Raw genomic sequence first — 27,674 nt, 5'->3', positions numbered from 1 at the left:
ATCTGAGCTCAAGTTCGAGTCTTATAGCAAATGGTCTGAATTTTTATAAATTGGCACACACTTATAAAAACCTGTTTTTGCTATGTCAATATGGGGTATTGTTTGTAGATTGATGAGGAAAAAATAAATGTAATCCATTTTAGAATAACGCTGTAACGTAACAATATCTGGAAAAAGTCAAGGGGTCTGAAAACTTTCTGAATGCACAGTACATACTGCATATATCAAATGTCAAATACTACATTACAGGTAACACTAAAAAACAACATTAGATTCAGTCTGTAATCTAACTTGACTAAATGTATCTGTAATCTATTGAAGTGACTAAGTGTGTTTGTAATCTATTGAGGTAACTAAATTTACCTGTAATCTATTGATGTGACTAAATTTATTTGTAATCCATTTACATGACTAAATATACAGTTGAAGTCGGAAGTTTACATACACTTAGGTTGGAGTCATTAAAACTTGTTTTTCAACCACTCCACAAATTTCTTGTTAAAACCTCTCTGGGCTAGGTGGGACGTTTGCGTCCCACCCTAGTCAACAGCCAGTGGAATCCCGTGGCGCGATATTCAAATACCATTACTTCAATTTCTCAAACATATGACTATTTTACACCATTTGAAAGATAAGACTCTCCTTTATCTAACCATACTGTCCGATTTCAAAAAGGCTTTACAATGAAAGCAAAACATTAGATTATGTCAGCAGAGTACCCAGACAGAAATAATCAGACACCCATTTTTCAAGCTAGCATATAATGTCACAAAAAACAAAACCACAGCTAAATGCAGCACTAACTTTTGATGATCTTCATCAGATGACACTCCTAGGACATTATGTTATACATGCATGTTTTGTTTAATCAAGTTCATATTTATATCAAAAACCAGCTTTTTACATTAGCATGTGACTAGCATTCCCACCGAACACTTCGGGTGAATTTACTAAATTACTCACGATAAACGTTCACAAAAAACATAACAATTATTTTAAGAATTATAGATACAGAACTCCTTTATGCAATCGCGGTGTCCGATTTAAAAATAGCTTTTCGGTGAAAGCACATTTTGCAATATTCTGAGTAGATAGCCCGGCACTCACAGGCTAGCTATTTTGACACCCACCAAGTTCGGTACTCACCAAACTCAGATTTACTATAAGAAAAATTGGATTACCTTTGCTGTTCTTCGTCAGAATGCACTCCCAGGACTTCTACTTCAACAACAAATGTTGGTTTGGTTCCAAATAATCCATAGTTATATCCAAATAGCGACGTTTTGTTTGTGCGTTCAAGACACTATCCGAAGGGTAACGAAGGGTGACGCGCCGGCGCATTTCGTGGCAAAAAAATTCGAAATATTCCATTACTGTACTTCGATGCATGTCAAATGCTGTTTAAAATCAATTTATGTGATTTTTCTCGTAAAATAGCGATAATATTCTGACCGGGAGTCGTTGTTTTCGTTCAGACTGAAAATGTAAAATGGCCTCTTTACGTGCATGCGCGCACCGGTCTCATTGTTCTCAGATCGACCACTATCCAAATCCGCTACTGTTTTTTAGCCAGAGACTGCAGAGTCATCATTCAACGTTCTGGTGCCTTCTGAGAGCCTATGGGAGCCTTACAAAGTGTCACGTTACAGCAGAGATCCTCTCCTTTGGATAGAGATGACAAAGGCCAAGAAATGGTCAGACAGGGTACTTCCTGTACAGAATCTTCTCAGGTTTTAGCCTGCCATTTGAGTTCTGTTATACTCACAGACACCATTCAAACAGTTTTAGAAACTTTTGAGTGTTTTCTATCCAAAGCTACTAATTATATGCATAGTCTAGTTTCTGGGCAGGAGTAATAACCAGATTAAAAATCGGGTACGTTTTTTTATCCGGCCGTGAAAATATTGCCCCCTATCCATAACAAGTTAAACCAAACCCTTACCCTAAACTAGCCCTACCACCTTAAGGGTCATTCCAGAATTGGAGGATAATTTAGGCATCAACACTTGAAACTTGTCGACTTTGGATCTTGGAGATGGGTGGTTCTTTTTTGATAGTTGGAGCCGCTTTCTGTATTTTTCTGCTCACTGTTCAACTTTCTTCAACTGATCTTGTAGTTGCTGCAGCTCCCTGTTTAATTTTGCTTTGGCAGCCCTCCTTTTTCTTCTCCCAAGATCATGTTGCCTAAAAGAAACAAACAAATATATTGTCACTTAACCATTTCATCTGCAGCAAAATAGACATCACCAGCCATTAACTGTAACCATATAGATACTTTCATTATTGATTTCACAGTAGCAACTTATTTAAGGGTAGTTACCCAGTAATTAATAGATATAAATGACTCACTAATGATGGTTATCATAAAGTGTTGCCCTTGTAATTATTACATATTATACCTATCAAGTAAAAGTGATGCCTATTTCACTGTTCATTGTACAGATAGTTCCTTTACTTAAATATATCCTCATGATCTGTGCTTACACCAACTTGCATTCCTCAATAACCTTAACTCCTGATCTTGAAGTCCCAGGTTGAGAGCTGACTGGATATTCTGGTCTGACTGGAGGATCAGTGCTGACTGGCATTACTCCTCTTATGAGCCTCTCTAACACTACTTCCCTGTTTCTACGTCTTTCCTCCACTTTTCTCTCTTTTTCTAAGTACTGCTGTCTCTGTTCATTTGGCATCATGCCTGGCATGGTAGCGCCTCTGCTTTTCAGCAGCGCTCAATGGTGTGCCAGAACTCTGTTGAATGACGTGGCAAATCGCAGTTCTAGTGTTAATTTTACAAATAGATTGTCCCTTCTTAGTGAACTGAAGGAGACAACCCTGTTACTGTAGTGCAAAATTGTTACTTGAATTATAGTAACAGGGTTTCAAGTAACAGGGTTGTAAATCAATGCTAATGTTAGCTTTTTCTAAGGAATAGATGCTTGCTGTTACTGTCAAGGTCAAGGACAAATTTAGTTATATAAATGAAAACATAACATTTTGAAATTAATGTCTTATTCTGATAATATAAGTAACAGGGTTGTGTTGGTGAGTGACACTCAATCAAGGCTGAAAAGATTGGAAACATTTGAAAAATAGAAGAGAGGACTTACCTTTGGTCTACCCATGGTGATAGCAAATGGCTTGATGATGTAATTTCCTCTGTGTCATGTGACTGTTTCTCTTCCTCTGCCAGGCTAAATAGGTTTCGGTAAAAGGGCTGCGTGCATGTTTTGGGACACAACTTCAGTCCATAATTTATATAATTTAAAATATGTTGATGATTAAACAAATTGTTTTAACAATTACAAGAGACATAAACAAAATCATACCAAAAATGTAGAGTTAAAATAAGTTTAACTGTTATATTTGATGTGCAAGTTGGTCATCAAGAAGGTGGGATAAGAAAAAAATGCCATTTTAGGGGGTGGAGAACTATGGTATTTTAAATAATTTTGTAACCACTTTTTCTACAACTATATTTACATTTTGTCCCAGGACAAGCCTAATTTACACAACAAGTGTATGTTTTAGTGTTTTGGGCATGGATTATTTGACATTTTATGGGTAGGACAGAAAATGTACTCCAATTCTGTAATGACCCTTAAACAAACACTTTCCCAACATGAAAAAAAAAAAACACAAAAAAAGGATGTCGTTGGCCAGTAAATATTTTTTTAAATAATACTCTTACTTTAAAAATCCTTAAATGTCACGTATTTCAAGGAGCAGGAAACAGATGAGTCAGGCGCAGGAGACGAAAGGTCCGTAGAATATATATTTAATAAAGTCCAGAGTGAACACAGCGACTAGGCAGGGTGCAAACCACAAACAAGAGGGAGAACAGCTCCAAACTCGAAAAATACATGGGGCGCAGCCCGGCAACCCTATGGCCTATCCAAAATAGTTGTGTAATTAAACACACAAAAAAAATCTTCCAGCCCTTCACCTCAACGTAACAAAACAATCCCGCACAAATCCCAAACAACAAACTAAATACCCTCCCACTAATTACAAACAAGGAACAGGTGCGTACAAAACAGACATAACCAACAGACACATGAAACATGGATCGGTGGCAGCTAGTAGGCCAGCTGTGACAGATTTAAAAAAAGCTTTGAGGAAAGCACACTTTGCAATAATCTGAGTACTGCGCTCAGAAAAATACACTAGGCAATACAGATACCTGCCATTTTGGAGTCATCTAAAATCATAAATAGCATTAGAAATATTCACTTACCTTTGATGTTCTTCATCAGAAGGCACTTCCAGGAATCCCAGGTCCACAATAAACGTTGCTTTGTTCGATAAAGTCCATAATTTGTGTCCAAATAGCTCCTTGTTGTTAGCGCATTCAGTAAGCTACTCCAAGTGTAGGAAGCGCGCGGAAAATGTCACGATGAAAAGTAAAAAAAGTTATATTTACGTTCGTTCAAACATGTCAAACGTTGTATAGCATCAATCTTTAGGGCCTTTATCACTTAGAACTTCAATAATATTCCAACTGGACGATTGCAATGTCTTGAAAAACGTTTTGGAACACAGCTAACTCCCACGTGAATGTGCGCCAATGAACGCCAGTACCTTCCTGAGTAAACAACTTCCAACTTCCTCTGTTCGCTCTCTGTTCATCATAGACGCCTCAAACAACTTTCTCAAGACTGTTGACATCTAGTGGAAGCCTTAGTAAGTGCAAAATGAACCCTAAGTCACTGTGTTCGAAAGGCAATGACTTGAAAGGACTACAAGCACCAGAATTCTCACTTCCTGGTTAGATTTCTCAGGTTTTTGCCTGCCATATGAGTTCTGTTATACTCACAGACATCATTCAAACAGTTTTAGAAACTTCAGAGTGTTTGCTATCCAAATCTACTAATAATATGCGAGTAGTAGGTCGTTTAATTTGTGTACGTTTTTCATCCGGCCGTGAAAATACTGCCCCCTACCCTAGAGAGGTTAACAAGTGCGCCTTGTTAAAGAGGATTTATAAATGTATATTAATGATGGACTGTCATTTTTCTTTGCTTATTTGAGATGTCCGTATTACGGCATGAACTTGGTCTTATACCAAATAGGGTTTTCTGTATACCCCCCTACCTCATCATAACATAACTGATTGGCTGAAACACATTAGGAAAGAAATTCCACAAATTAACTTTTAAAATGAAAATGTAAAACTCTTGGGGCTAGCGGGACACAAGCTGACAACATCCGGTGAAATTTGAGGGCGCGCAGTTCAAATAAATATTCGTAATATTAAACATTCATGAACATACAAGTGTCTTATATCATTTAAAAGCTTAACTTCTTGTTAATCTAACTGCGTTGTCAGATTTCAAAAAGGCTTTACGGCAAAATAATACCATGCGATTGTCTGAGGACGGTACCCCACATCAACATATTTTCAACCAGCACAGGCTTCACAAAATCCCAAATAGAGATAAAATAACTTATCTTTGAAGATCTTCCTCTGTTTTCAATCCTAAGGGTCCCAGCTACAACATGAATGGTTGTTTGATAAAATCCTTCTTTATATCCCAAAAAGTCAGTTTAGTTGGCACCATTGATTTCAGTAATCCACTCGTTCAATAGGGAGACAAAGGAGTCCAAAAAGCTACCGCTAAACTTTGTCCAAACAAGCCAAACAACGTTTCTATTTAATCCTCAGGTACTCTAAAAAGTAAATAAACTATAATGTTTCACACGGAAGGTAGCATGTTCAATAGGAAAGGCAACTTCGCAAGCGTGAACCCTCTCCCTGGCGTGCAGAAAGACTGACTTGCTTCAGGTGGTCCCATAACAAAAACTCCAAATAATTGTTTGATTTTCAAAAACGAATCCTGAAACCTTGAATAAAGACTGTTGACATCTAGTGGAAGCCATAGAAATTGCAATCTGGGTGACGGAGATACATAGACACAATAGGTTTCCATAATAAGAGCCTGGGAGCTCAAAATAAATATATTCTTGTCGGATTGTCTTCGGATTTTAGCCTACCATATATATATAGTCTCAGACATTATTTTAAAGGAATGAGTGGTTTTAGGTGGATTTTTCCTTTAAGATAGAGGGGTTAGGTTAAATGCTGGAGACACATTTCAGTTGTACAGATGACTAAGTTCCCCCTTTCCCTTTTCCTTTCCCTTTAAAGGCAGGAGGTTGGTCGGGTCATATTCTAATCACATCATCGACAACTTTTGCATTTTAGCTAATTAGCAACTGTGCGCCTACTTAATACTTTTTTAGCTACTTTGCAACTACTTAGCATGTTAGATAACCCTTCCCCTAACCCTAAACTTAACCTGAACATGAACGTTAACCTTAAACCTAACATTAACCCTAGCTTCGCAAAAATTTGCCAACTAGCTAATGTTAGCCACAACAAATTGTCATTTGTTACATATCATGAGAAATGAATGATGGACAATCACAAATTAATACATACCATATGTAACCTATTATACTAAATGGAGTGAGACTGATTTACGTTTACTATGTTACATCTACCCCTGAGTCCAGGTTGACACTTTACATTACAGCACATGGACATTGTGATAAGGATGAGGGAATATAGTATACTCACAGTTTGATCAATATCTTTGAACATTGCATTATTTTCATCATTAACCTCTATGGGACCCCTTCCCGTTCTCATCCCATTAACGGGATTGATTTTGACAACAGCCAGTGGAAAATCAGAGCGCCAAATTTAAAACAGCTAAAATCTCATAATTCCATTTTCTCAAACAATCAACTATTTTACACCATTTTAAAGATAAACTTCTCGTTAATCTAACCACATTGTCCGATTTCAAAAAGGCTTTACGGTGAAAACAAACAATTAGATTATGTTAGGACATAAACTTCACAAGAAACACCACACAGCCATTTTCCAAGCAACTAGATGCATCACAAAAAAACAAAACATAGCTAAATGAAGCACTAACCTTTGATGATCTTCATCAGATGACACTCCTAGGACATTATGTTACACAATAAATGTATGTTTTGCTCGATAAAGTTCATGTTTATATCCAAAAATAGCATTTTACATTGGCGCGTAATGTTGAGAAATGTTTTCCCTCCAAACCTTCGGTGAATGAGCACAACGAGCACACATAGTATGTAAATTCTCATCGTAAACATTGATCAATATAGAAGTGTTATGCACAGAATTATAGATACACTTCTAAATGTAAATGTAATCGCTTTGTCAGATTTCAAGAAAGGTTCACGGCAAAAGCACAATTTGCAATAATCTGAGTACAGCCCAGATGACACTAACAACTAGCAAACAGAAACCCGCCATCTTGGAGTCAATAAAACTAAGAAATGACATTATAAATATTCACTTACCTTTGATTATATTCATTAGAAGGCACTCCCAGAAATCCCAGCTCCACAATAAATGTTCGATAAAGTTCATATTTATTTCAAAATAATCAATTTTGTTCGCGCCTTAGGTTCACTATCCAAATCCACTACGCGCGTGCTTACTTAGTCCAGACGAAAAGTCAAAAAAGTTATACTACAGTTTGTAGAAACATATCAAACGATGTATAGAATCAATCTTTAGGTTGTTGTTATCATATACCTTGAATAAAATTTCAACCGGACCTAGCCGTTCTCTTTAGGAGTGAATATGAACTCAGCTCGCTCCCAAGTCATTGAGCGTGACTTGAGCCCATGCCTTATAATGGGACACCCGTTTACCACAGCTGGTATTCCCTTCAAATTCACCATAAAATCTTCAAACACCGTTCTAAAGACTGCTGACATCTAGTGGAAGCTTTAGGAAGTGCAAAATGAACCCTAAGACACTGTATACAGTCAAGGCAATCACTTGAAAGGACTACAAGCACCAGACTTTCCACTTCCTGCTTGACTTTTTCTCAGGTTTTTGCCTGCCATATGAGTTATGTTATACTCACAGACACCATTCAAACAGTTTTAGAAACGTCAGAGTGTTCCCCATCCAAATCTACTAATAATATGCATATTCTAGTTTCTGGGACAGAGTAGTAACCTGTTTAAATTTGGTACGTTTTTCATCCGGCCGTGAAAATACTGCCCCCTAGCCCTAATAGATGGAGTCAAAGGTGATAGCCATAGTAAATTGTAGGTTCAGTGTGTTTTCTAAAACAAAAACAGAACTAAATATAAGAATGTGAAAGTTAAAATTGTAATTACACATTTGTATAATTGAGGTCTCATACCGGAGGGTGTCGTTGGAGTTGCTGAACTTGCTGTTGACCGTTTTGTTGTTGGTACTAGGGCACAGTGGAACAGAAAAACAATATATTGAACACATTGGTGTAACTGGAATATTGGTTATGTCAAACTTCTTTCAAACATGTAACAAGGAAATATGTAAAATTAAATGAATTTGATGTAGTACTGGAGGGTGTCATTGTAGTTGATCTTTCTGTGGAATTTTTTGCTGTTGGCACAGAGGTACAGTGGAACAAAAAAAACATTATATTTAACTCAATGGTGAAAGTGGAATATTGGTGATGCCCGACTCAATAATATAACAAGGAATTGTAAGTCGCTCTGGATAAGAGCATCTGCTAAATGTAAAAGTAAATACCGTAGGTCCAATGAAATGACATTACTGATTTGTTCCTTTGATGTTGTACTGGAGGGAGTTGTTGAACTTGCTGTGGACTGTTTTGTTGTTGGCACGAATGCGTAAAAGTATTTACTTTACTGACATTGCTGTGTATCACTGAATGATTGCATTTTGATTAACAGAGTAGTTATGTACAGTAACTACTGTGAGAGAAAACTTCGTATTTACCTGATTTGTTTGATATTAATACTTAACAAATAGTAAGACATTTTTGTTCTACTAATGATGTGTTTATATGGTCTCCACTCTAGCTCCCTGCAGCTAATCTGGGCTGCAAATATTCACTAGAGACAATTGATCTACAGCTCGCATTCCATAGACAAAATGTGGTTGGTGTAACCAAGATAGAGATCGCCTGGAGCAGTAGAACAAAACCCTATTTATTCTTATCATCCTGGCATCTGTGAAACTAATCCAGGTTAGGGGTTAAAACAACACCAGGTGCAGATAAACCCAAGGTGGCTTACCATGCCCCCAATCTGCCTGGGAAGGTTGGAACCATCCATGACTAAGCATTTTTAGTGTCAGCTAAATAAGAACCAGCAGTTTCTGTAAAGGTTAAGCTCTCTGCAACACACTCAAGAGTGTGGGGTCTACAGTTTCATTATTGCAATAATTAATCAATGTTAAATAAAGATTGATTGTTAGAATAATTGTAATTGTCAATTTTTGACACTGTTACATATATTTGAAATACATAGATTATTGTGTAAAATCAGTACTTGTTTCCTCTTCTGCTGGAAAAGGTGTGGTAGCAGAGAAATGAGAGATTATTATGATGATGGCTGGTTCTCTAACCTGTTTTACAGCTTTTTGTCTTACAGCTGTAGGTCTCAAGTAAATATACAACCATGGATAACACCATGGCAAGTTCATCTTACTAAGACTCTAGTTAGTACAATAACACTGCTGTTAATTAAATAGTCATTAGTAACTGTCTCAATCCTGGTGTTGGAGATGGTATTGTACAAGCCGTCAGATCTATGTGGTAAAGGAGATAAGGGTAAGCTTAGAGCTTAAATGTTCCTGAACGAATACATAAACATTGATTAAACTAGCACAGTGGAGGTGGTAAAGAAACAGTTACTTGTGATTGGCTGACAAAACAGTCCATAAGGAGGAATGGCTTTGATACATCCACAGGAGTCATCAGTAATGTCACAGGACCCATAAGAGAGACACTGATCACATGACCAACCATACTGATCCTCACATCTGCATGTGCTGTTTGGGTAGCATGCTGTGAATGAAAGGAGAGTGGATGGAACATCATAATATCAATGTTTTCTGTGAAACCAACTATTTGAAAATATCTGAACCAGTTCTTGAATATATTTTACAATTCACAAGGAATTAAAACTCAAATGAGCATCAGCAACAGAAATCTCTTACCAGTAGTGAAGTTCACGTCCGATACATTTAACACATTGGAGATCAGGACAGGGTAGGTCAGGCCATTCACACTGGCCCTAAGTACATCTATCAATGTAGCTGAAATATCTGTCATGTCCAACTCAATTTCAATAATTTCCCCATAAGTGGTTGATGGCTCTATGGAAAATTACAATTAAATAAATCATGACAAGCATGTCTATTATTTTCAGTAAATGGAATATATTGCTTGAGTAACTTCTTGGAATATCTGCTGTAGTAGTTGCACTTGGACAAGCAGTAAGATCTGTTGGGATTAGGTAAAAGACGTGTCATCAAGAAGAACTATGCAGCTGGGAGAAATTGCCAAAAACAATTACATACAACTACAACAGGTGCAATGTCAAACACCAAGTGGATGTGAGAATCAAATAGTTACTTGTGATTGGCTGACAGAACTTTCCAAAAAATTCGAAATATTCCATTACTGTACTTCGATGCATGTCTAACGCTGTTTAAAATCAATTTATGTGATTTTTCTCGTAAAATAGCGATAATATTCTGACCGGGAGTCGTTGTTTTCGTTCAGACTGAAAATGTAAAATGGCCTCTTTACGTGCATGCGCGCACCGGTCTCATTGTTCTCAGATCGACCACTATCCAAATCCGCTACTGTTTTTTAGCCAGTGGTGCCTTCTGAGAGCCTATGGGAGCCTTACAAAGTGTCACGTTACAGCAGAGATCCTCTCCTTTGGATAGAGATGACAAAGGCCAAGAAATGGTCAGACAGGGTACTTCCTGTACAGAATCTTCTCAGGTTTTAGCCTGCCATTTGAGTTCTGTTATACTCACAGACACCATTCAAACAGTTTTAGAAACTTTTGAGTGTTTTCTATCCAAAGCTACTAATTATATGCATAGTCTAGTTTCTGGGCAGGAGTAATAACCAGATTAAAAATCGGGTACGTTTTTTTATCCGGCCGTGAAAATATTGCCCCCTATCCATAACAAGTTAAACCAAACCCTTACCCTAAACTAGCCCTACCACCTTAAGGGTCATTCCAGAATTGGAGGATAATTTAGGCATCAACACTTGAAACTTGTCGACTTTGGATCTTGGAGATGGGTGGTTCTTTTTTGATAGTTGGAGCCGCTTTCTGTATTTTTCTGCTCACTGTTCAACTTTCTTCAACTGATCTTGTAGTTGCTGCAGCTCCCTGTTTAATTTTGCTTTGGCAGCCCTCCTTTTTCTTCTCCCAAGATCATGTTGCCTAAAAGAAACAAACAAATATATTGTCACTTAACCATTTCATCTGCAGCAAAATAGACATCACCAGCCATTAACTGTAACCATATAGATACTTTCATTATTGATTTCACAGTAGCAACTTATTTAAGGGTAGTTACCCAGTAATTAATAGATATAAATGACTCACTAATGATGGTTATCATAAAGTGTTGCCCTTGTAATTATTACATATTATACCTATCAAGTAAAAGTGATGCCTATTTCACTGTTCATTGTACAGATAGTTCCTTTACTTAAATATATCCTCATGATCTGTGCTTACACCAACTTGCATTCCTCAATAACCTTAACTCCTGATCTTGAAGTCCCAGGTTGAGAGCTGACTGGATATTCTGGTCTGACTGGAGGATCAGTGCTGACTGGCATTACTCCTCTTATGAGCCTCTCTAACACTACTTCCCTGTTTCTACGTCTTTCCTCCACTTTTCTCTCTTTTTCTAAGTACTGCTGTCTCTGTTCATTTGGCATCATGCCTGGCATGGTAGCGCCTCTGCTTTTCAGCAGCGCTCAATGGTGTGCCAGAACTCTGTTGAATGACGTGGCAAATCGCAGTTCTAGTGTTAATTTTACAAATAGATTGTCCCTTCTTAGTGAACTGAAGGAGACAACCCTGTTACTGTAGTGCAAAATTGTTACTTGAATTATAGTAACAGGGTTTCAAGTAACAGGGTTGTAAATCAATGCTAATGTTAGCTTTTTCTAAGGAATAGATGCTTGCTGTTACTGTCAAGGTCAAGGACAAATTTAGTTATATAAATGAAAACATAACATTTTGAAATTAATGTCTTATTCTGATAATATAAGTAACAGGGTTGTGTTGGTGAGTGACACTCAATCAAGGCTGAAAAGATTGGAAACATTTGAAAAATAGAAGAGAGGACTTACCTTTGGTCTACCCATGGTGATAGCAAATGGCTTGATGATGTAATTTCCTCTGTGTCATGTGACTGTTTCTCTTCCTCTGCCAGGCTAAATAGGTTTCGGTAAAAGGGCTGCGTGCATGTTTTGGGACAACTTCAGTCCATAATTTATATAATTTAAAATATGTTGATGATTAAACAAATTGTTTTAACAATTACAAGAGACATAAACAAAATCATACCAAAAATGTAGAGTTAAAATAAGTTTAACTGTTATATTTGATGTGCAAGTTGGTCATCAAGAAGGTGGGATAAGAAAAAAATGCCATTTTAGGGGGTGGAGAACTATGGTATTTTAAATAATTTTGTAACCACTTTTTCTACAACTATATTTACATTTTGTCCCAGGACAAGCCTAATTTACACAACAAGTGTATGTTTTAGTGTTTTGGGCATGGATTATTTGACATTTTATGGGTAGGACAGAAAATGTACTCCAATTCTGTAATGACCCTTAAACAAACACTTTCCCAACATGAAAAAAAAAAAACACAAAAAAAGGATGTCGTTGGCCAGTAAATATTTTTTTAAATAATACTCTTACTTTAAAAATCCTTAAATGTCACGTATTTCAAGGAGCAGGAAACAGATGAGTCAGGCGCAGGAGACGAAAGGTCCGTAGAATATATATTTAATAAAGTCCAGAGTGAACACAGCGACTAGGCAGGGTGCAAACCACAAACAAGAGGGAGAACAGCTCCAAACTCGAAAAATACATGGGGCGCAGCCCGGCAACCCTATGGCCTATCCAAAATAGTTGTGTAATTAAACACACAAAAAAAAATCTTCCAGCCCTTCACCTCAACGTAACAAAACAATCCCGCACAAATCCCAAACAACAAACTAAATACCCTCCCACTAATTACAAACAAGGAACAGGTGCGTACAAAACAGACATAACCAACAGACACATGAAACATGGATCGGTGGCAGCTAGTAGGCCAGCTGTGACAGATTTAAAAAAAGCTTTGAGGAAAGCACACTTTGCAATAATCTGAGTACTGCGCTCAGAAAAATACACTAGGCAATACAGATACCTGCCATTTTGGAGTCATCTAAAATCATAAATAGCATTAGAAATATTCACTTACCTTTGATGTTCTTCATCAGAAGGCACTTCCAGGAATCCCAGGTCCACAATAAACGTTGCTTTGTTCGATAAAGTCCATAATTTGTGTCCAAATAGCTCCTTGTTGTTAGCGCATTCAGTAAGCTACTCCAAGTGTAGGAAGCGCGCGGAAAATGTCACGATGAAAAGTAAAAAAAGTTATATTTACGTTCGTTCAAACATGTCAAACGTTGTATAGCATCAATCTTTAGGGCCTTTATCACTTAGAACTTCAATAATATTCCAACTGGACGATTGCAATGTCTTGAAAAACGTTTTGGAACACAGCTAACTCCCACGTGAATGTGCGCCAATGAACGCCAGTACCTTCCTGAGTAAACAACTTCCAACTTCCTCTGTTCGCTCTCTGTTCATCATAGACGCCTCAAACAACTTTCTCAAGACTGTTGACATCTAGTGGAAGCCTTAGTAAGTGCAAAATGAACCCTAAGTCACTGTGTTCGAAAGGCAATGACTTGAAAGGACTACAAGCACCAGAATTCTCACTTCCTGGTTAGATTTCTCAGGTTTTTGCCTGCCATATGAGTTCTGTTATACTCACAGACATCATTCAAACAGTTTTAGAAACTTCAGAGTGTTTGCTATCCAAATCTACTAATAATATGCGAGTAGTAGGTCGTTTAATTTGTGTACGTTTTTCATCCGGCCGTGAAAATACTGCCCCCTACCCTAGAGAGGTTAACAAGTGCGCCTTGTTAAAGAGGATTTATAAATGTATATTAATGATGGACTGTCATTTTTCTTTGCTTATTTGAGATGTCCGTATTACGGCATGAACTTGGTCTTATACCAAATAGGGTTTTCTGTATACCCCCCTACCTCATCATAACATAACTGATTGGCTGAAACACATTAGGAAAGAAATTCCACAAATTAACTTTTAAAATGAAAATGTAAAACTCTTGGGGCTAGCGGGACACAAGCTGACAACATCCGGTGAAATTTGAGGGCGCGCAGTTCAAATAAATATTCGTAATATTAAACATTCATGAACATACAAGTGTCTTATATCATTTAAAAGCTTAACTTCTTGTTAATCTAACTGCGTTGTCAGATTTCAAAAAGGCTTTACGGCAAAATAATACCATGCGATTGTCTGAGGACGGTACCCCACATCAACATATTTTCAACCAGCACAGGCTTCACAAAATCCCAAATAGAGATAAAATAACTTATCTTTGAAGATCTTCCTCTGTTTTCAATCCTAAGGGTCCCAGCTACAACATGAATGGTTGTTTGATAAAATCCTTCTTTATATCCCAAAAAGTCAGTTTAGTTGGCACCATTGATTTCAGTAATCCACTCGTTCAATAGGGAGACAAAGGAGTCCAAAAAGCTACCGCTAAACTTTGTCCAAACAAGCCAAACAACGTTTCTATTTAATCCTCAGGTACTCTAAAAAGTAAATAAACTATAATGTTTCACACGGAAGGTAGCATGTTCAATAGGAAAGGCAACTTCGCAAGCGTGAACCCTCTCCCTGGCGTGCAGAAAGACTGACTTGCTTCAGGTGGTCCCATAACAAAAACTCCAAATAATTGTTTGATTTTCAAAAACGAATCCTGAAACCTTGAATAAAGACTGTTGACATCTAGTGGAAGCCATAGAAATTGCAATCTGGGTGACGGAGATACATAGACACAATAGGTTTCCATAATAAGAGCCTGGGAGCTCAAAATAAATATATTCTTGTCGGATTGTCTTCGGATTTTAGCCTACCATATATATATAGTCTCAGACATTATTTTAAAGGAATGAGTGGTTTTAGGTGGATTTTTCCTTTAAGATAGAGGGGTTAGGTTAAATGCTGGAGACACATTTCAGTTGTACAGATGACTAAGTTCCCCCTTTCCCTTTTCCTTTCCCTTTAAAGGCAGGAGGTTGGTCGGGTCATATTCTAATCACATCATCGACAACTTTTGCATTTTAGCTAATTAGCAACTGTGCGCCTACTTAATACTTTTTTAGCTACTTTGCAACTACTTAGCATGTTAGATAACCCTTCCCCTAACCCTAAACTTAACCTGAACATGAACGTTAACCTTAAACCTAACATTAACCCTAGCTTCGCAAAAATTTGCCAACTAGCTAATGTTAGCCACAACAAATTGTCATTTGTTACATATCATGAGAAATGAATGATGGACAATCACAAATTAATACATACCATATGTAACCTATTATACTAAATGGAGTGAGACTGATTTACGTTTACTATGTTACATCTACCCCTGAGTCCAGGTTGACACTTTACATTACAGCACATGGACATTGTGATAAGGATGAGGGAATATAGTATACTCACAGTTTGATCAATATCTTTGAACATTGCATTATTTTCATCATTAACCTCTATGGGACCCCTTCCCGTTCTCATCCCATTAACGGGATTGATTTTGACAACAGCCAGTGGAAAATCAGAGCGCCAAATTTAAAACAGCTAAAATCTCATAATTCCATTTTCTCAAACAATCAACTATTTTACACCATTTTAAAGATAAACTTCTCGTTAATCTAACCACATTGTCCGATTTCAAAAAGGCTTTACGGTGAAAACAAACAATTAGATTATGTTAGGACATAAACTTCACAAGAAACACCACACAGCCATTTTCCAAGCAACTAGATGCATCACAAAAAAACAAAACATAGCTAAATGAAGCACTAACCTTTGATGATCTTCATCAGATGACACTCCTAGGACATTATGTTACACAATAAATGTATGTTTTGCTCGATAAAGTTCATGTTTATATCCAAAAATAGCATTTTACATTGGCGCGTAATGTTGAGAAATGTTTTCCCTCCAAACCTTCGGTGAATGAGCACAACGAGCACACATAGTATGTAAATTCTCATCGTAAACATTGATCAATATAGAAGTGTTATGCACAGAATTATAGATACACTTCTAAATGTAAATGTAATCGCTTTGTCAGATTTCAAGAAAGGTTCACGGCAAAAGCACAATTTGCAATAATCTGAGTACAGCCCAGATGACACTAACAACTAGCAAACAGAAACCCGCCATCTTGGAGTCAATAAAACTAAGAAATGACATTATAAATATTCACTTACCTTTGATTATATTCATTAGAAGGCACTCCCAGAAATCCCAGCTCCACAATAAATGTTCGATAAAGTTCATATTTATTTCAAAATAATCAATTTTGTTCGCGCCTTAGGTTCACTATCCAAATCCACTACGCGCGTGCTTACTTAGTCCAGACGAAAAGTCAAAAAAGTTATACTACAGTTTGTAGAAACATATCAAACGATGTATAGAATCAATCTTTAGGTTGTTGTTATCATATACCTTGAATAAAATTTCAACCGGACCTAGCCGTTCTCTTTAGGAGTGAATATGAACTCAGCTCGCTCCCAAGTCATTGAGCGTGACTTGAGCCCATGCCTTATAATGGGACACCCGTTTACCACAGCTGGTATTCCCTTCAAATTCACCATAAAATCTTCAAACACCGTTCTAAAGACTGCTGACATCTAGTGGAAGCTTTAGGAAGTGCAAAATGAACCCTAAGACACTGTATACAGTCAAGGCAATCACTTGAAAGGACTACAAGCACCAGACTTTCCACTTCCTGCTTGACTTTTTCTCAGGTTTTTGCCTGCCATATGAGTTATGTTATACTCACAGACACCATTCAAACAGTTTTAGAAACGTCAGAGTGTTCCCCATCCAAATCTACTAATAATATGCATATTCTAGTTTCTGGGACAGAGTAGTAACCTGTTTAAATTTGGTACGTTTTTCATCCGGCCGTGAAAATACTGCCCCCTAGCCCTAATAGATGGAGTCAAAGGTGATAGCCATAGTAAATTGTAGGTTCAGTGTGTTTTCTAAAACAAAAACAGAACTAAATATAAGAATGTGAAAGTTAAAATTGTAATTACACATTTGTATAATTGAGGTCTCATACCGGAGGGTGTCGTTGGAGTTGCTGAACTTGCTGTTGACCGTTTTGTTGTTGGTACTAGGGCACAGTGGAACAGAAAAACAATATATTGAACACATTGGTGTAACTGGAATATTGGTTATGTCAAACTTCTTTCAAACATGTAACAAGGAAATATGTAAAATTAAATGAATTTGATGTAGTACTGGAGGGTGTCATTGTAGTTGATCTTTCTGTGGAATTTTTTGCTGTTGGCACAGAGGTACAGTGGAACAAAAAAAACATTATATTTAACTCAATGGTGAAAGTGGAATATTGGTGATGCCCGACTCAATAATATAACAAGGAATTGTAAGTCGCTCTGGATAAGAGCATCTGCTAAATGTAAAAGTAAATACCGTAGGTCCAATGAAATGACATTACTGATTTGTTCCTTTGATGTTGTACTGGAGGGAGTTGTTGAACTTGCTGTGGACTGTTTTGTTGTTGGCACGAATGCGTAAAAGTATTTACTTTACTGACATTGCTGTGTATCACTGAATGATTGCATTTTGATTAACAGAGTAGTTATGTACAGTAACTACTGTGAGAGAAAACTTCGTATTTACCTGATTTGTTTGATATTAATACTTAACAAATAGTAAGACATTTTTGTTCTACTAATGATGTGTTTATATGGTCTCCACTCTAGCTCCCTGCAGCTAATCTGGGCTGCAAATATTCACTAGAGACAATTGATCTACAGCTCGCATTCCATAGACAAAATGTGGTTGGTGTAACCAAGATAGAGATCGCCTGGAGCAGTAGAACAAAACCCTATTTATTCTTATCATCCTGGCATCTGTGAAACTAATCCAGGTTAGGGGTTAAAACAACACCAGGTGCAGATAAACCCAAGGTGGCTTACCATGCCCCCAATCTGCCTGGGAAGGTTGGAACCATCCATGACTAAGCATTTTTAGTGTCAGCTAAATAAGAACCAGCAGTTTCTGTAAAGGTTAAGCTCTCTGCAACACACTCAAGAGTGTGGGGTCTACAGTTTCATTATTGCAATAATTAATCAATGTTAAATAAAGATTGATTGTTAGAATAATTGTAATTGTCAATTTTTGACACTGTTACATATATTTGAAATACATAGATTATTGTGTAAAATCAGTACTTGTTTCCTCTTCTGCTGGAAAAGGTGTGGTAGCAGAGAAATGAGAGATTATTATGATGATGGCTGGTTCTCTAACCTGTTTTACAGCTTTTTGTCTTACAGCTGTAGGTCTCAAGTAAATATACAACCATGGATAACACCATGGCAAGTTCATCTTACTAAGACTCTAGTTAGTACAATAACACTGCTGTTAATTAAATAGTCATTAGTAACTGTCTCATACCTGGTGTTGGAGATGGTGTTGTACAAGCCGTCAGATCTATGTGGTAAAGGAGATAAGGGTAAGCTTAGAGCTTAAATGTTCCTGAACGAATACATAAACATTGATTAAACTAGCACAGTGGAGGTGGTAAAGAAACAGTTACTTGTGATTGGCTGACAAAACAGTCCATAAGGAGGAATGGCTTTGATACATCCACAGGAGTCATCAGTAATGTCACAGGACCCATAAGAGAGACACTGATCACATGACCAACCATACTGATCCTCACATCTGCATGTGCTGTTTGGGTAGCATGCTGTGAATGAAAGGAGAGTGGATGGAACATCATAATATCAATGTTTTCTGTGAAACCAACTATTTGAAAATATCTGAACCAGTTCTTGAATATATTTTACAATTCACAAGGAATTAAAACTCAAATGAGCATCAGCAACAGAAATCTCTTACCAGTAGTGAAGTTCACGTCCGATACATTTAACACATTGGAGATCAGGACAGGGTAGGTCAGGCCATTCACACTGGCCCTAAGTACATCTATCAATGTAGCTGAAATATCTGTCATGTCCAACTCAATTTCAATAATTTCCCCATAAGTGGTTGATGGCTCTATGGAAAATTACAATTAAATAAATCATGACAAGCATGTCTATTATTTTCAGTAAATGGAATATATTGCTTGAGTAACTTCTTGGAATATCTGCTGTAGTAGTTGCACTTGGACAAGCAGTAAGATCTGTTGGGATTAGGTAAAAGACGTGTCATCAAGAAGAACTATGCAGCTGGGAGAAATTGCCAAAAACAATTACATACAACTACAACAGGTGCAATGTCAAACACCAAGTGGATGTGAGAATCAAATAGTTACTTGTGATTGGCTGACAGAACTTTCCAAAAAATTCGAAATATTCCATTACTGTACTTCGATGCATGTCTAACGCTGTTTAAAATCAATTTATGTGATTTTTCTCGTAAAATAGCGATAATATTCTGACCGGGAGTCGTTGTTTTCGTTCAGACTGAAAATGTAAAATGGCCTCTTTACGTGCATGCGCGCACCGGTCTCATTGTTCTCAGATCGACCACTATCCAAATCCGCTACTGTTTTTTAGCCAGTGGTGCCTTCTGAGAGCCTATGGGAGCCTTACAAAGTGTCACGTTACAGCAGAGATCCTCTCCTTTGGATAGAGATGACAAAGGCCAAGAAATGGTCAGACAGGGTACTTCCTGTACAGAATCTTCTCAGGTTTTAGCCTGCCATTTGAGTTCTGTTATACTCACAGACACCATTCAAACAGTTTTAGAAACTTTTGAGTGTTTTCTATCCAAAGCTACTAATTATATGCATAGTCTAGTTTCTGGGCAGGAGTAATAACCAGATTAAAAATCGGGTACGTTTTTTTATCCGGCCGTGAAAATATTGCCCCCTATCCATAACAAGTTAAACCAAACCCTTACCCTAAACTAGCCCTACCACCTTAAGGGTCATTCCAGAATTGGAGGATAATTTAGGCATCAACACTTGAAACTTGTCGACTTTGGATCTTGGAGATGGGTGGTTCTTTTTTGATAGTTGGAGCCGCTTTCTGTATTTTTCTGCTCACTGTTCAACTTTCTTCAACTGATCTTGTAGTTGCTGCAGCTCCCTGTTTAATTTTGCTTTGGCAGCCCTCCTTTTTCTTCTCCCAAGATCATGTTGCCTAAAAGAAACAAACAAATATATTGTCACTTAACCATTTCATCTGCAGCAAAATAGACATCACCAGCCATTAACTGTAACCATATAGATACTTTCATTATTGATTTCACAGTAGCAACTTATTTAAGGGTAGTTACCCAGTAATTAATAGATATAAATGACTCACTAATGATGGTTATCATAAAGTGTTGCCCTTGTAATTATTACATATTATACCTATCAAGTAAAAGTGATGCCTATTTCACTGTTCATTGTACAGATAGTTCCTTTACTTAAATATATCCTCATGATCTGTGCTTACACCAACTTGCATTCCTCAATAACCTTAACTCCTGATCTTGAAGTCCCAGGTTGAGAGCTGACTGGATATTCTGGTCTGACTGGAGGATCAGTGCTGACTGGCATTACTCCTCTTATGAGCCTCTCTAACACTACTTCCCTGTTTCTACGTCTTTCCTCCACTTTTCTCTCTTTTTCTAAGTACTGCTGTCTCTGTTCATTTGGCATCATGCCTGGCATGGTAGCGCCTCTGCTTTTCAGCAGCGCTCAATGGTGTGCCAGAACTCTGTTGAATGACGTGGCAAATCGCAGTTCTAGTGTTAATTTTACAAATAGATTGTCCCTTCTTAGTGAACTGAAGGAGACAACCCTGTTACTGTAGTGCAAAATTGTTACTTGAATTATAGTAACAGGGTTTCAAGTAACAGGGTTGTAAATCAATGCTAATGTTAGCTTTTTCTAAGGAATAGATGCTTGCTGTTACTGTCAAGGTCAAGGACAAATTTAGTTATATAAATGAAAACATAACATTTTGAAATTAATGTCTTATTCTGATAATATAAGTAACAGGGTTGTGTTGGTGAGTGACACTCAATCAAGGCTGAAAAGATTGGAAACATTTGAAAAATAGAAGAGAGGACTTACCTTTGGTCTACCCATGGTGATAGCAAATGGCTTGATGATGTAATTTCCTCTGTGTCATGTGACTGTTTCTCTTCCTCTGCCAGGCTAAATAGGTTTCGGTAAAAGGGCTGCGTGCATGTTTTGGGACAACTTCAGTCCATAATTTATATAATTTAAAATATGTTGATGATTAAACAAATTGTTTTAACAATTACAAGAGACATAAACAAAATCATACCAAAAATGTAGAGTTAAAATAAGTTTAACTGTTATATTTGATGTGCAAGTTGGTCATCAAGAAGGTGGGATAAGAAAAAAATGCCATTTTAGGGGGTGGAGAACTATGGTATTTTAAATAATTTTGTAACCACTTTTTCTACAACTATATTTACATTTTGTCCCAGGACAAGCCTAATTTACACAACAAGTGTATGTTTTAGTGTTTTGGGCATGGATTATTTGACATTTTATGGGTAGGACAGAAAATGTACTCCAATTCTGTAATGACCCTTAAACAAACACTTTCCCAACATGAAAAAAAAAAAACACAAAAAAAGGATGTCGTTGGCCAGTAAATATTTTTTTAAATAATACTCTTACTTTAAAAATCCTTAAATGTCACGTATTTCAAGGAGCAGGAAACAGATGAGTCAGGCGCAGGAGACGAAAGGTCCGTAGAATATATATTTAATAAAGTCCAGAGTGAACACAGCGACTAGGCAGGGTGCAAACCACAAACAAGAGGGAGAACAGCTCCAAACTCGAAAAATACATGGGGCGCAGCCCGGCAACCCTATGGCCTATCCAAAATAGTTGTGTAATTAAACACACAAAAAAAAATCTTCCAGCCCTTCACCTCAACGTAACAAAACAATCCCGCACAAATCCCAAACAACAAACTAAATACCCTCCCACTAATTACAAACAAGGAACAGGTGCGTACAAAACAGACATAACCAACAGACACATGAAACATGGATCGGTGGCAGCTAGTAGGCCAGCTGTGACAGATTTAAAAAAAGCTTTGAGGAAAGCACACTTTGCAATAATCTGAGTACTGCGCTCAGAAAAATACACTAGGCAATACAGATACCTGCCATTTTGGAGTCATCTAAAATCATAAATAGCATTAGAAATATTCACTTACCTTTGATGTTCTTCATCAGAAGGCACTTCCAGGAATCCCAGGTCCACAATAAACGTTGCTTTGTTCGATAAAGTCCATAATTTGTGTCCAAATAGCTCCTTGTTGTTAGCGCATTCAGTAAGCTACTCCAAGTGTAGGAAGCGCGCGGAAAATGTCACGATGAAAAGTAAAAAAAGTTATATTTACGTTCGTTCAAACATGTCAAACGTTGTATAGCATCAATCTTTAGGGCCTTTATCACTTAGAACTTCAATAATATTCCAACTGGACGATTGCAATGTCTTGAAAAACGTTTTGGAACACAGCTAACTCCCACGTGAATGTGCGCCAATGAACGCCAGTACCTTCCTGAGTAAACAACTTCCAACTTCCTCTGTTCGCTCTCTGTTCATCATAGACGCCTCAAACAACTTTCTCAAGACTGTTGACATCTAGTGGAAGCCTTAGTAAGTGCAAAATGAACCCTAAGTCACTGTGTTCGAAAGGCAATGACTTGAAAGGACTACAAGCACCAGAATTCTCACTTCCTGGTTAGATTTCTCAGGTTTTTGCCTGCCATATGAGTTCTGTTATACTCACAGACATCATTCAAACAGTTTTAGAAACTTCAGAGTGTTTGCTATCCAAATCTACTAATAATATGCGAGTAGTAGGTCGTTTAATTTGTGTACGTTTTTCATCCGGCCGTGAAAATACTGCCCCCTACCCTAGAGAGGTTAACAAGTGCGCCTTGTTAAAGAGGATTTATAAATGTATATTAATGATGGACTGTCATTTTTCTTTGCTTATTTGAGATGTCCGTATTACGGCATGAACTTGGTCTTATACCAAATAGGGTTTTCTGTATACCCCCCTACCTCATCATAACATAACTGATTGGCTGAAACACATTAGGAAAGAAATTCCACAAATTAACTTTTAAAATGAAAATGTAAAACTCTTGGGGCTAGCGGGACACAAGCTGACAACATCCGGTGAAATTTGAGGGCGCGCAGTTCAAATAAATATTCGTAATATTAAACATTCATGAACATACAAGTGTCTTATATCATTTAAAAGCTTAACTTCTTGTTAATCTAACTGCGTTGTCAGATTTCAAAAAGGCTTTACGGCAAAATAATACCATGCGATTGTCTGAGGACGGTACCCCACATCAACATATTTTCAACCAGCACAGGCTTCACAAAATCCCAAATAGAGATAAAATAACTTATCTTTGAAGATCTTCCTCTGTTTTCAATCCTAAGGGTCCCAGCTACAACATGAATGGTTGTTTGATAAAATCCTTCTTTATATCCCAAAAAGTCAGTTTAGTTGGCACCATTGATTTCAGTAATCCACTCGTTCAATAGGGAGACAAAGGAGTCCAAAAAGCTACCGCTAAACTTTGTCCAAACAAGCCAAACAACGTTTCTATTTAATCCTCAGGTACTCTAAAAAGTAAATAAACTATAATGTTTCACACGGAAGGTAGCATGTTCAATAGGAAAGGCAACTTCGCAAGCGTGAACCCTCTCCCTGGCGTGCAGAAAGACTGACTTGCTTCAGGTGGTCCCATAACAAAAACTCCAAATAATTGTTTGATTTTCAAAAACGAATCCTGAAACCTTGAATAAAGACTGTTGACATCTAGTGGAAGCCATAGAAATTGCAATCTGGGTGACGGAGATACATAGACACAATAGGTTTCCATAATAAGAGCCTGGGAGCTCAAAATAAATATATTCTTGTCGGATTGTCTTCGGATTTTAGCCTACCATATATATATAGTCTCAGACATTATTTTAAAGGAATGAGTGGTTTTAGGTGGATTTTTCCTTTAAGATAGAGGGGTTAGGTTAAATGCTGGAGACACATTTCAGTTGTACAGATGACTAAGTTCCCCCTTTCCCTTTTCCTTTCCCTTTAAAGGCAGGAGGTTGGTCGGGTCATATTCTAATCACATCATCGACAACTTTTGCATTTTAGCTAATTAGCAACTGTGCGCCTACTTAATACTTTTTTAGCTACTTTGCAACTACTTAGCATGTTAGATAACCCTTCCCCTAACCCTAAACTTAACCTGAACATGAACGTTAACCTTAAACCTAACATTAACCCTAGCTTCGCAAAAATTTGCCAACTAGCTAATGTTAGCCACAACAAATTGTCATTTGTTACATATCATGAGAAATGAATGATGGACAATCACAAATTAATACATACCATATGTAACCTATTATACTAAATGGAGTGAGACTGATTTACGTTTACTATGTTACATCTACCCCTGAGTCCAGGTTGACACTTTACATTACAGCACATGGACATTGTGATAAGGATGAGGGAATATAGTATACTCACAGTTTGATCAATATCTTTGAACATTGCATTATTTTCATCATTAACCTCTATGGGACCCCTTCCCGTTCTCATCCCATTAACGGGATTGATTTTGACAACAGCCAGTGGAAAATCAGAGCGCCAAATTTAAAACAGCTAAAATCTCATAATTCCATTTTCTCAAACAATCAACTATTTTACACCATTTTAAAGATAAACTTCTCGTTAATCTAACCACATTGTCCGATTTCAAAAAGGCTTTACGGTGAAAACAAACAATTAGATTATGTTAGGACATAAACTTCACAAGAAACACCACACAGCCATTTTCCAAGCAACTAGATGCATCACAAAAAAACAAAACATAGCTAAATGAAGCACTAACCTTTGATGATCTTCATCAGATGACACTCCTAGGACATTATGTTACACAATAAATGTATGTTTTGCTCGATAAAGTTCATGTTTATATCCAAAAATAGCATTTTACATTGGCGCGTAATGTTGAGAAATGTTTTCCCTCCAAACCTTCGGTGAATGAGCACAACGAGCACACATAGTATGTAAATTCTCATCGTAAACATTGATCAATATAGAAGTGTTATGCACAGAATTATAGATACACTTCTAAATGTAAATGTAATCGCTTTGTCAGATTTCAAGAAAGGTTCACGGCAAAAGCACAATTTGCAATAATCTGAGTACAGCCCAGATGACACTAACAACTAGCAAACAGAAACCCGCCATCTTGGAGTCAATAAAACTAAGAAATGACATTATAAATATTCACTTACCTTTGATTATATTCATTAGAAGGCACTCCCAGAAATCCCAGCTCCACAATAAATGTTCGATAAAGTTCATATTTATTTCAAAATAATCAATTTTGTTCGCGCCTTAGGTTCACTATCCAAATCCACTACGCGCGTGCTTACTTAGTCCAGACGAAAAGTCAAAAAAGTTATACTACAGTTTGTAGAAACATATCAAACGATGTATAGAATCAATCTTTAGGTTGTTGTTATCATATACCTTGAATAAAATTTCAACCGGACCTAGCCGTTCTCTTTAGGAGTGAATATGAACTCAGCTCGCTCCCAAGTCATTGAGCGTGACTTGAGCCCATGCCTTATAATGGGACACCCGTTTACCACAGCTGGTATTCCCTTCAAATTCACCATAAAATCTTCAAACACCGTTCTAAAGACTGCTGACATCTAGTGGAAGCTTTAGGAAGTGCAAAATGAACCCTAAGACACTGTATACAGTCAAGGCAATCACTTGAAAGGACTACAAGCACCAGACTTTCCACTTCCTGCTTGACTTTTTCTCAGGTTTTTGCCTGCCATATGAGTTATGTTATACTCACAGACACCATTCAAACAGTTTTAGAAACGTCAGAGTGTTCCCCATCCAAATCTACTAATAATATGCATATTCTAGTTTCTGGGACAGAGTAGTAACCTGTTTAAATTTGGTACGTTTTTCATCCGGCCGTGAAAATACTGCCCCCTAGCCCTAATAGATGGAGTCAAAGGTGATAGCCATAGTAAATTGTAGGTTCAGTGTGTTTTCTAAAACAAAAACAGAACTAAATATAAGAATGTGAAAGTTAAAATTGTAATTACACATTTGTATAATTGAGGTCTCATACCGGAGGGTGTCGTTGGAGTTGCTGAACTTGCTGTTGACCGTTTTGTTGTTGGTACTAGGGCACAGTGGAACAGAAAAACAATATATTGAACACATTGGTGTAACTGGAATATTGGTTATGTCAAACTTCTTTCAAACATGTAACAAGGAAATATGTAAAATTAAATGAATTTGATGTAGTACTGGAGGGTGTCATTGTAGTTGATCTTTCTGTGGAATTTTTTGCTGTTGGCACAGAGGTACAGTGGAACAAAAAAAACATTATATTTAACTCAATGGTGAAAGTGGAATATTGGTGATGCCCGACTCAATAATATAACAAGGAATTGTAAGTCGCTCTGGATAAGAGCATCTGCTAAATGTAAAAGTAAATACCGTAGGTCCAATGAAATGACATTACTGATTTGTTCCTTTGATGTTGTACTGGAGGGAGTTGTTGAACTTGCTGTGGACTGTTTTGTTGTTGGCACGAATGCGTAAAAGTATTTACTTTACTGACATTGCTGTGTATCACTGAATGATTGCATTTTGATTAACAGAGTAGTTATGTACAGTAACTACTGTGAGAGAAAACTTCGTATTTACCTGATTTGTTTGATATTAATACTTAACAAATAGTAAGACATTTTTGTTCTACTAATGATGTGTTTATATGGTCTCCACTCTAGCTCCCTGCAGCTAATCTGGGCTGCAAATATTCACTAGAGACAATTGATCTACAGCTCGCATTCCATAGACAAAATGTGGTTGGTGTAACCAAGATAGAGATCGCCTGGAGCAGTAGAACAAAACCCTATTTATTCTTATCATCCTGGCATCTGTGAAACTAATCCAGGTTAGGGGTTAAAACAACACCAGGTGCAGATAAACCCAAGGTGGCTTACCATGCCCCCAATCTGCCTGGGAAGGTTGGAACCATCCATGACTAAGCATTTTTAGTGTCAGCTAAATAAGAACCAGCAGTTTCTGTAAAGGTTAAGCTCTCTGCAACACACTCAAGAGTGTGGGGTCTACAGTTTCATTATTGCAATAATTAATCAATGTTAAATAAAGATTGATTGTTAGAATAATTGTAATTGTCAATTTTTGACACTGTTACATATATTTGAAATACATAGATTATTGTGTAAAATCAGTACTTGTTTCCTCTTCTGCTGGAAAAGGTGTGGTAGCAGAGAAATGAGAGATTATTATGATGATGGCTGGTTCTCTAACCTGTTTTACAGCTTTTTGTCTTACAGCTGTAGGTCTCAAGTAAATATACAACCATGGATAACACCATGGCAAGTTCATCTTACT

General features: G+C 37.2%; 1 protein-coding gene and 2 long non-coding RNA genes across 6 annotated transcripts; all 3 read right to left on the bottom strand.

Annotated features, from left to right (window-relative positions):
• Positions 1–9,589: 9,589 nt before the first annotated feature.
• On the bottom strand, positions 9,590–10,517 carry LOC115192047 (uncharacterized). Its single transcript, XR_003877866.1, has 3 exons — positions 10,019–10,517; positions 9,714–9,866; positions 9,590–9,607 (listed from the first exon to the last, which is right to left on the bottom strand). It is a non-coding gene; the product is annotated as an uncharacterized LOC115192047 (long non-coding RNA).
• Positions 10,518–11,130: 613 nt separating this feature from the next.
• LOC115192029 (adhesion G protein-coupled receptor F5-like) lies at positions 11,131–19,600 on the bottom strand. 4 transcript variants are annotated; one of them, XR_003877863.1, is made up of 6 exons: positions 19,102–19,600; positions 18,797–18,949; positions 18,655–18,690; positions 17,294–17,347; positions 12,192–12,298; positions 11,131–11,268 (listed from the first exon to the last, which is right to left on the bottom strand). XR_003877863.1 is itself a non-coding variant. In XM_029750128.1 (5 exons), exons 1-5 carry the CDS (start codon positions 19,214–19,216, stop codon positions 11,219–11,221), a joined length of 408 nt encoding a protein of 135 aa, XP_029605988.1. In that variant the 5' UTR covers positions 19,217–19,600; the 3' UTR covers positions 11,131–11,218. The 4 variants fall into 4 exon arrangements, 3 of the variants coding, with proteins under 3 accessions (XP_029605988.1, XP_029606002.1, XP_029605980.1); XM_029750128.1 differs by lacking the exon at positions 12,192–12,298; XM_029750142.1 differs by lacking the exon at positions 11,131–11,268 and having other exon boundaries at positions 12,191–12,298.
• A 613-nt stretch (positions 19,601–20,213) lies between these two features.
• Positions 20,214–27,652, bottom strand: LOC115192021 (uncharacterized). The gene is made up of 3 exons (XR_003877861.1): positions 26,377–27,652; positions 21,275–21,381; positions 20,214–20,351 (listed from the first exon to the last, which is right to left on the bottom strand). It is a non-coding gene; the product is annotated as an uncharacterized LOC115192021 (long non-coding RNA).
• Between the last annotated feature and the right edge of the window lie 22 nt (positions 27,653–27,674).

This window comes from Salmo trutta, chromosome 1, assembly GCF_901001165.1.
Source record: "Salmo trutta chromosome 1, fSalTru1.1, whole genome shotgun sequence".
Classification (NCBI taxonomy): domain Eukaryota; kingdom Metazoa; phylum Chordata; class Actinopteri; order Salmoniformes; family Salmonidae; genus Salmo; species Salmo trutta.
The sequence above is the reverse complement of the archived record's forward strand: the minus strand, read 5'-3'. Positions and strand labels throughout refer to the sequence as shown.

Coding starts and splice junctions, on each gene's coding strand:
- LOC115192029 (XM_029750120.1), bottom strand. CDS start 19,216: ATGACAGATATTTCAGCTACATTGATAGATGTACTTAGGGCCAGTGTG. Junction 18,691..18,796: donor GTTTTGTCAGCCAATCACAA/GTAACTGTTTCT, acceptor TTTACCACATAG/ATCTGACGGCTTGTACAACA. Junction 17,214..17,293: donor AACTCCAACGACACCCTCCG/GTATGAGACCTC, acceptor TTTTTGTTTTAG/AAAACACACTGAACCTACAA.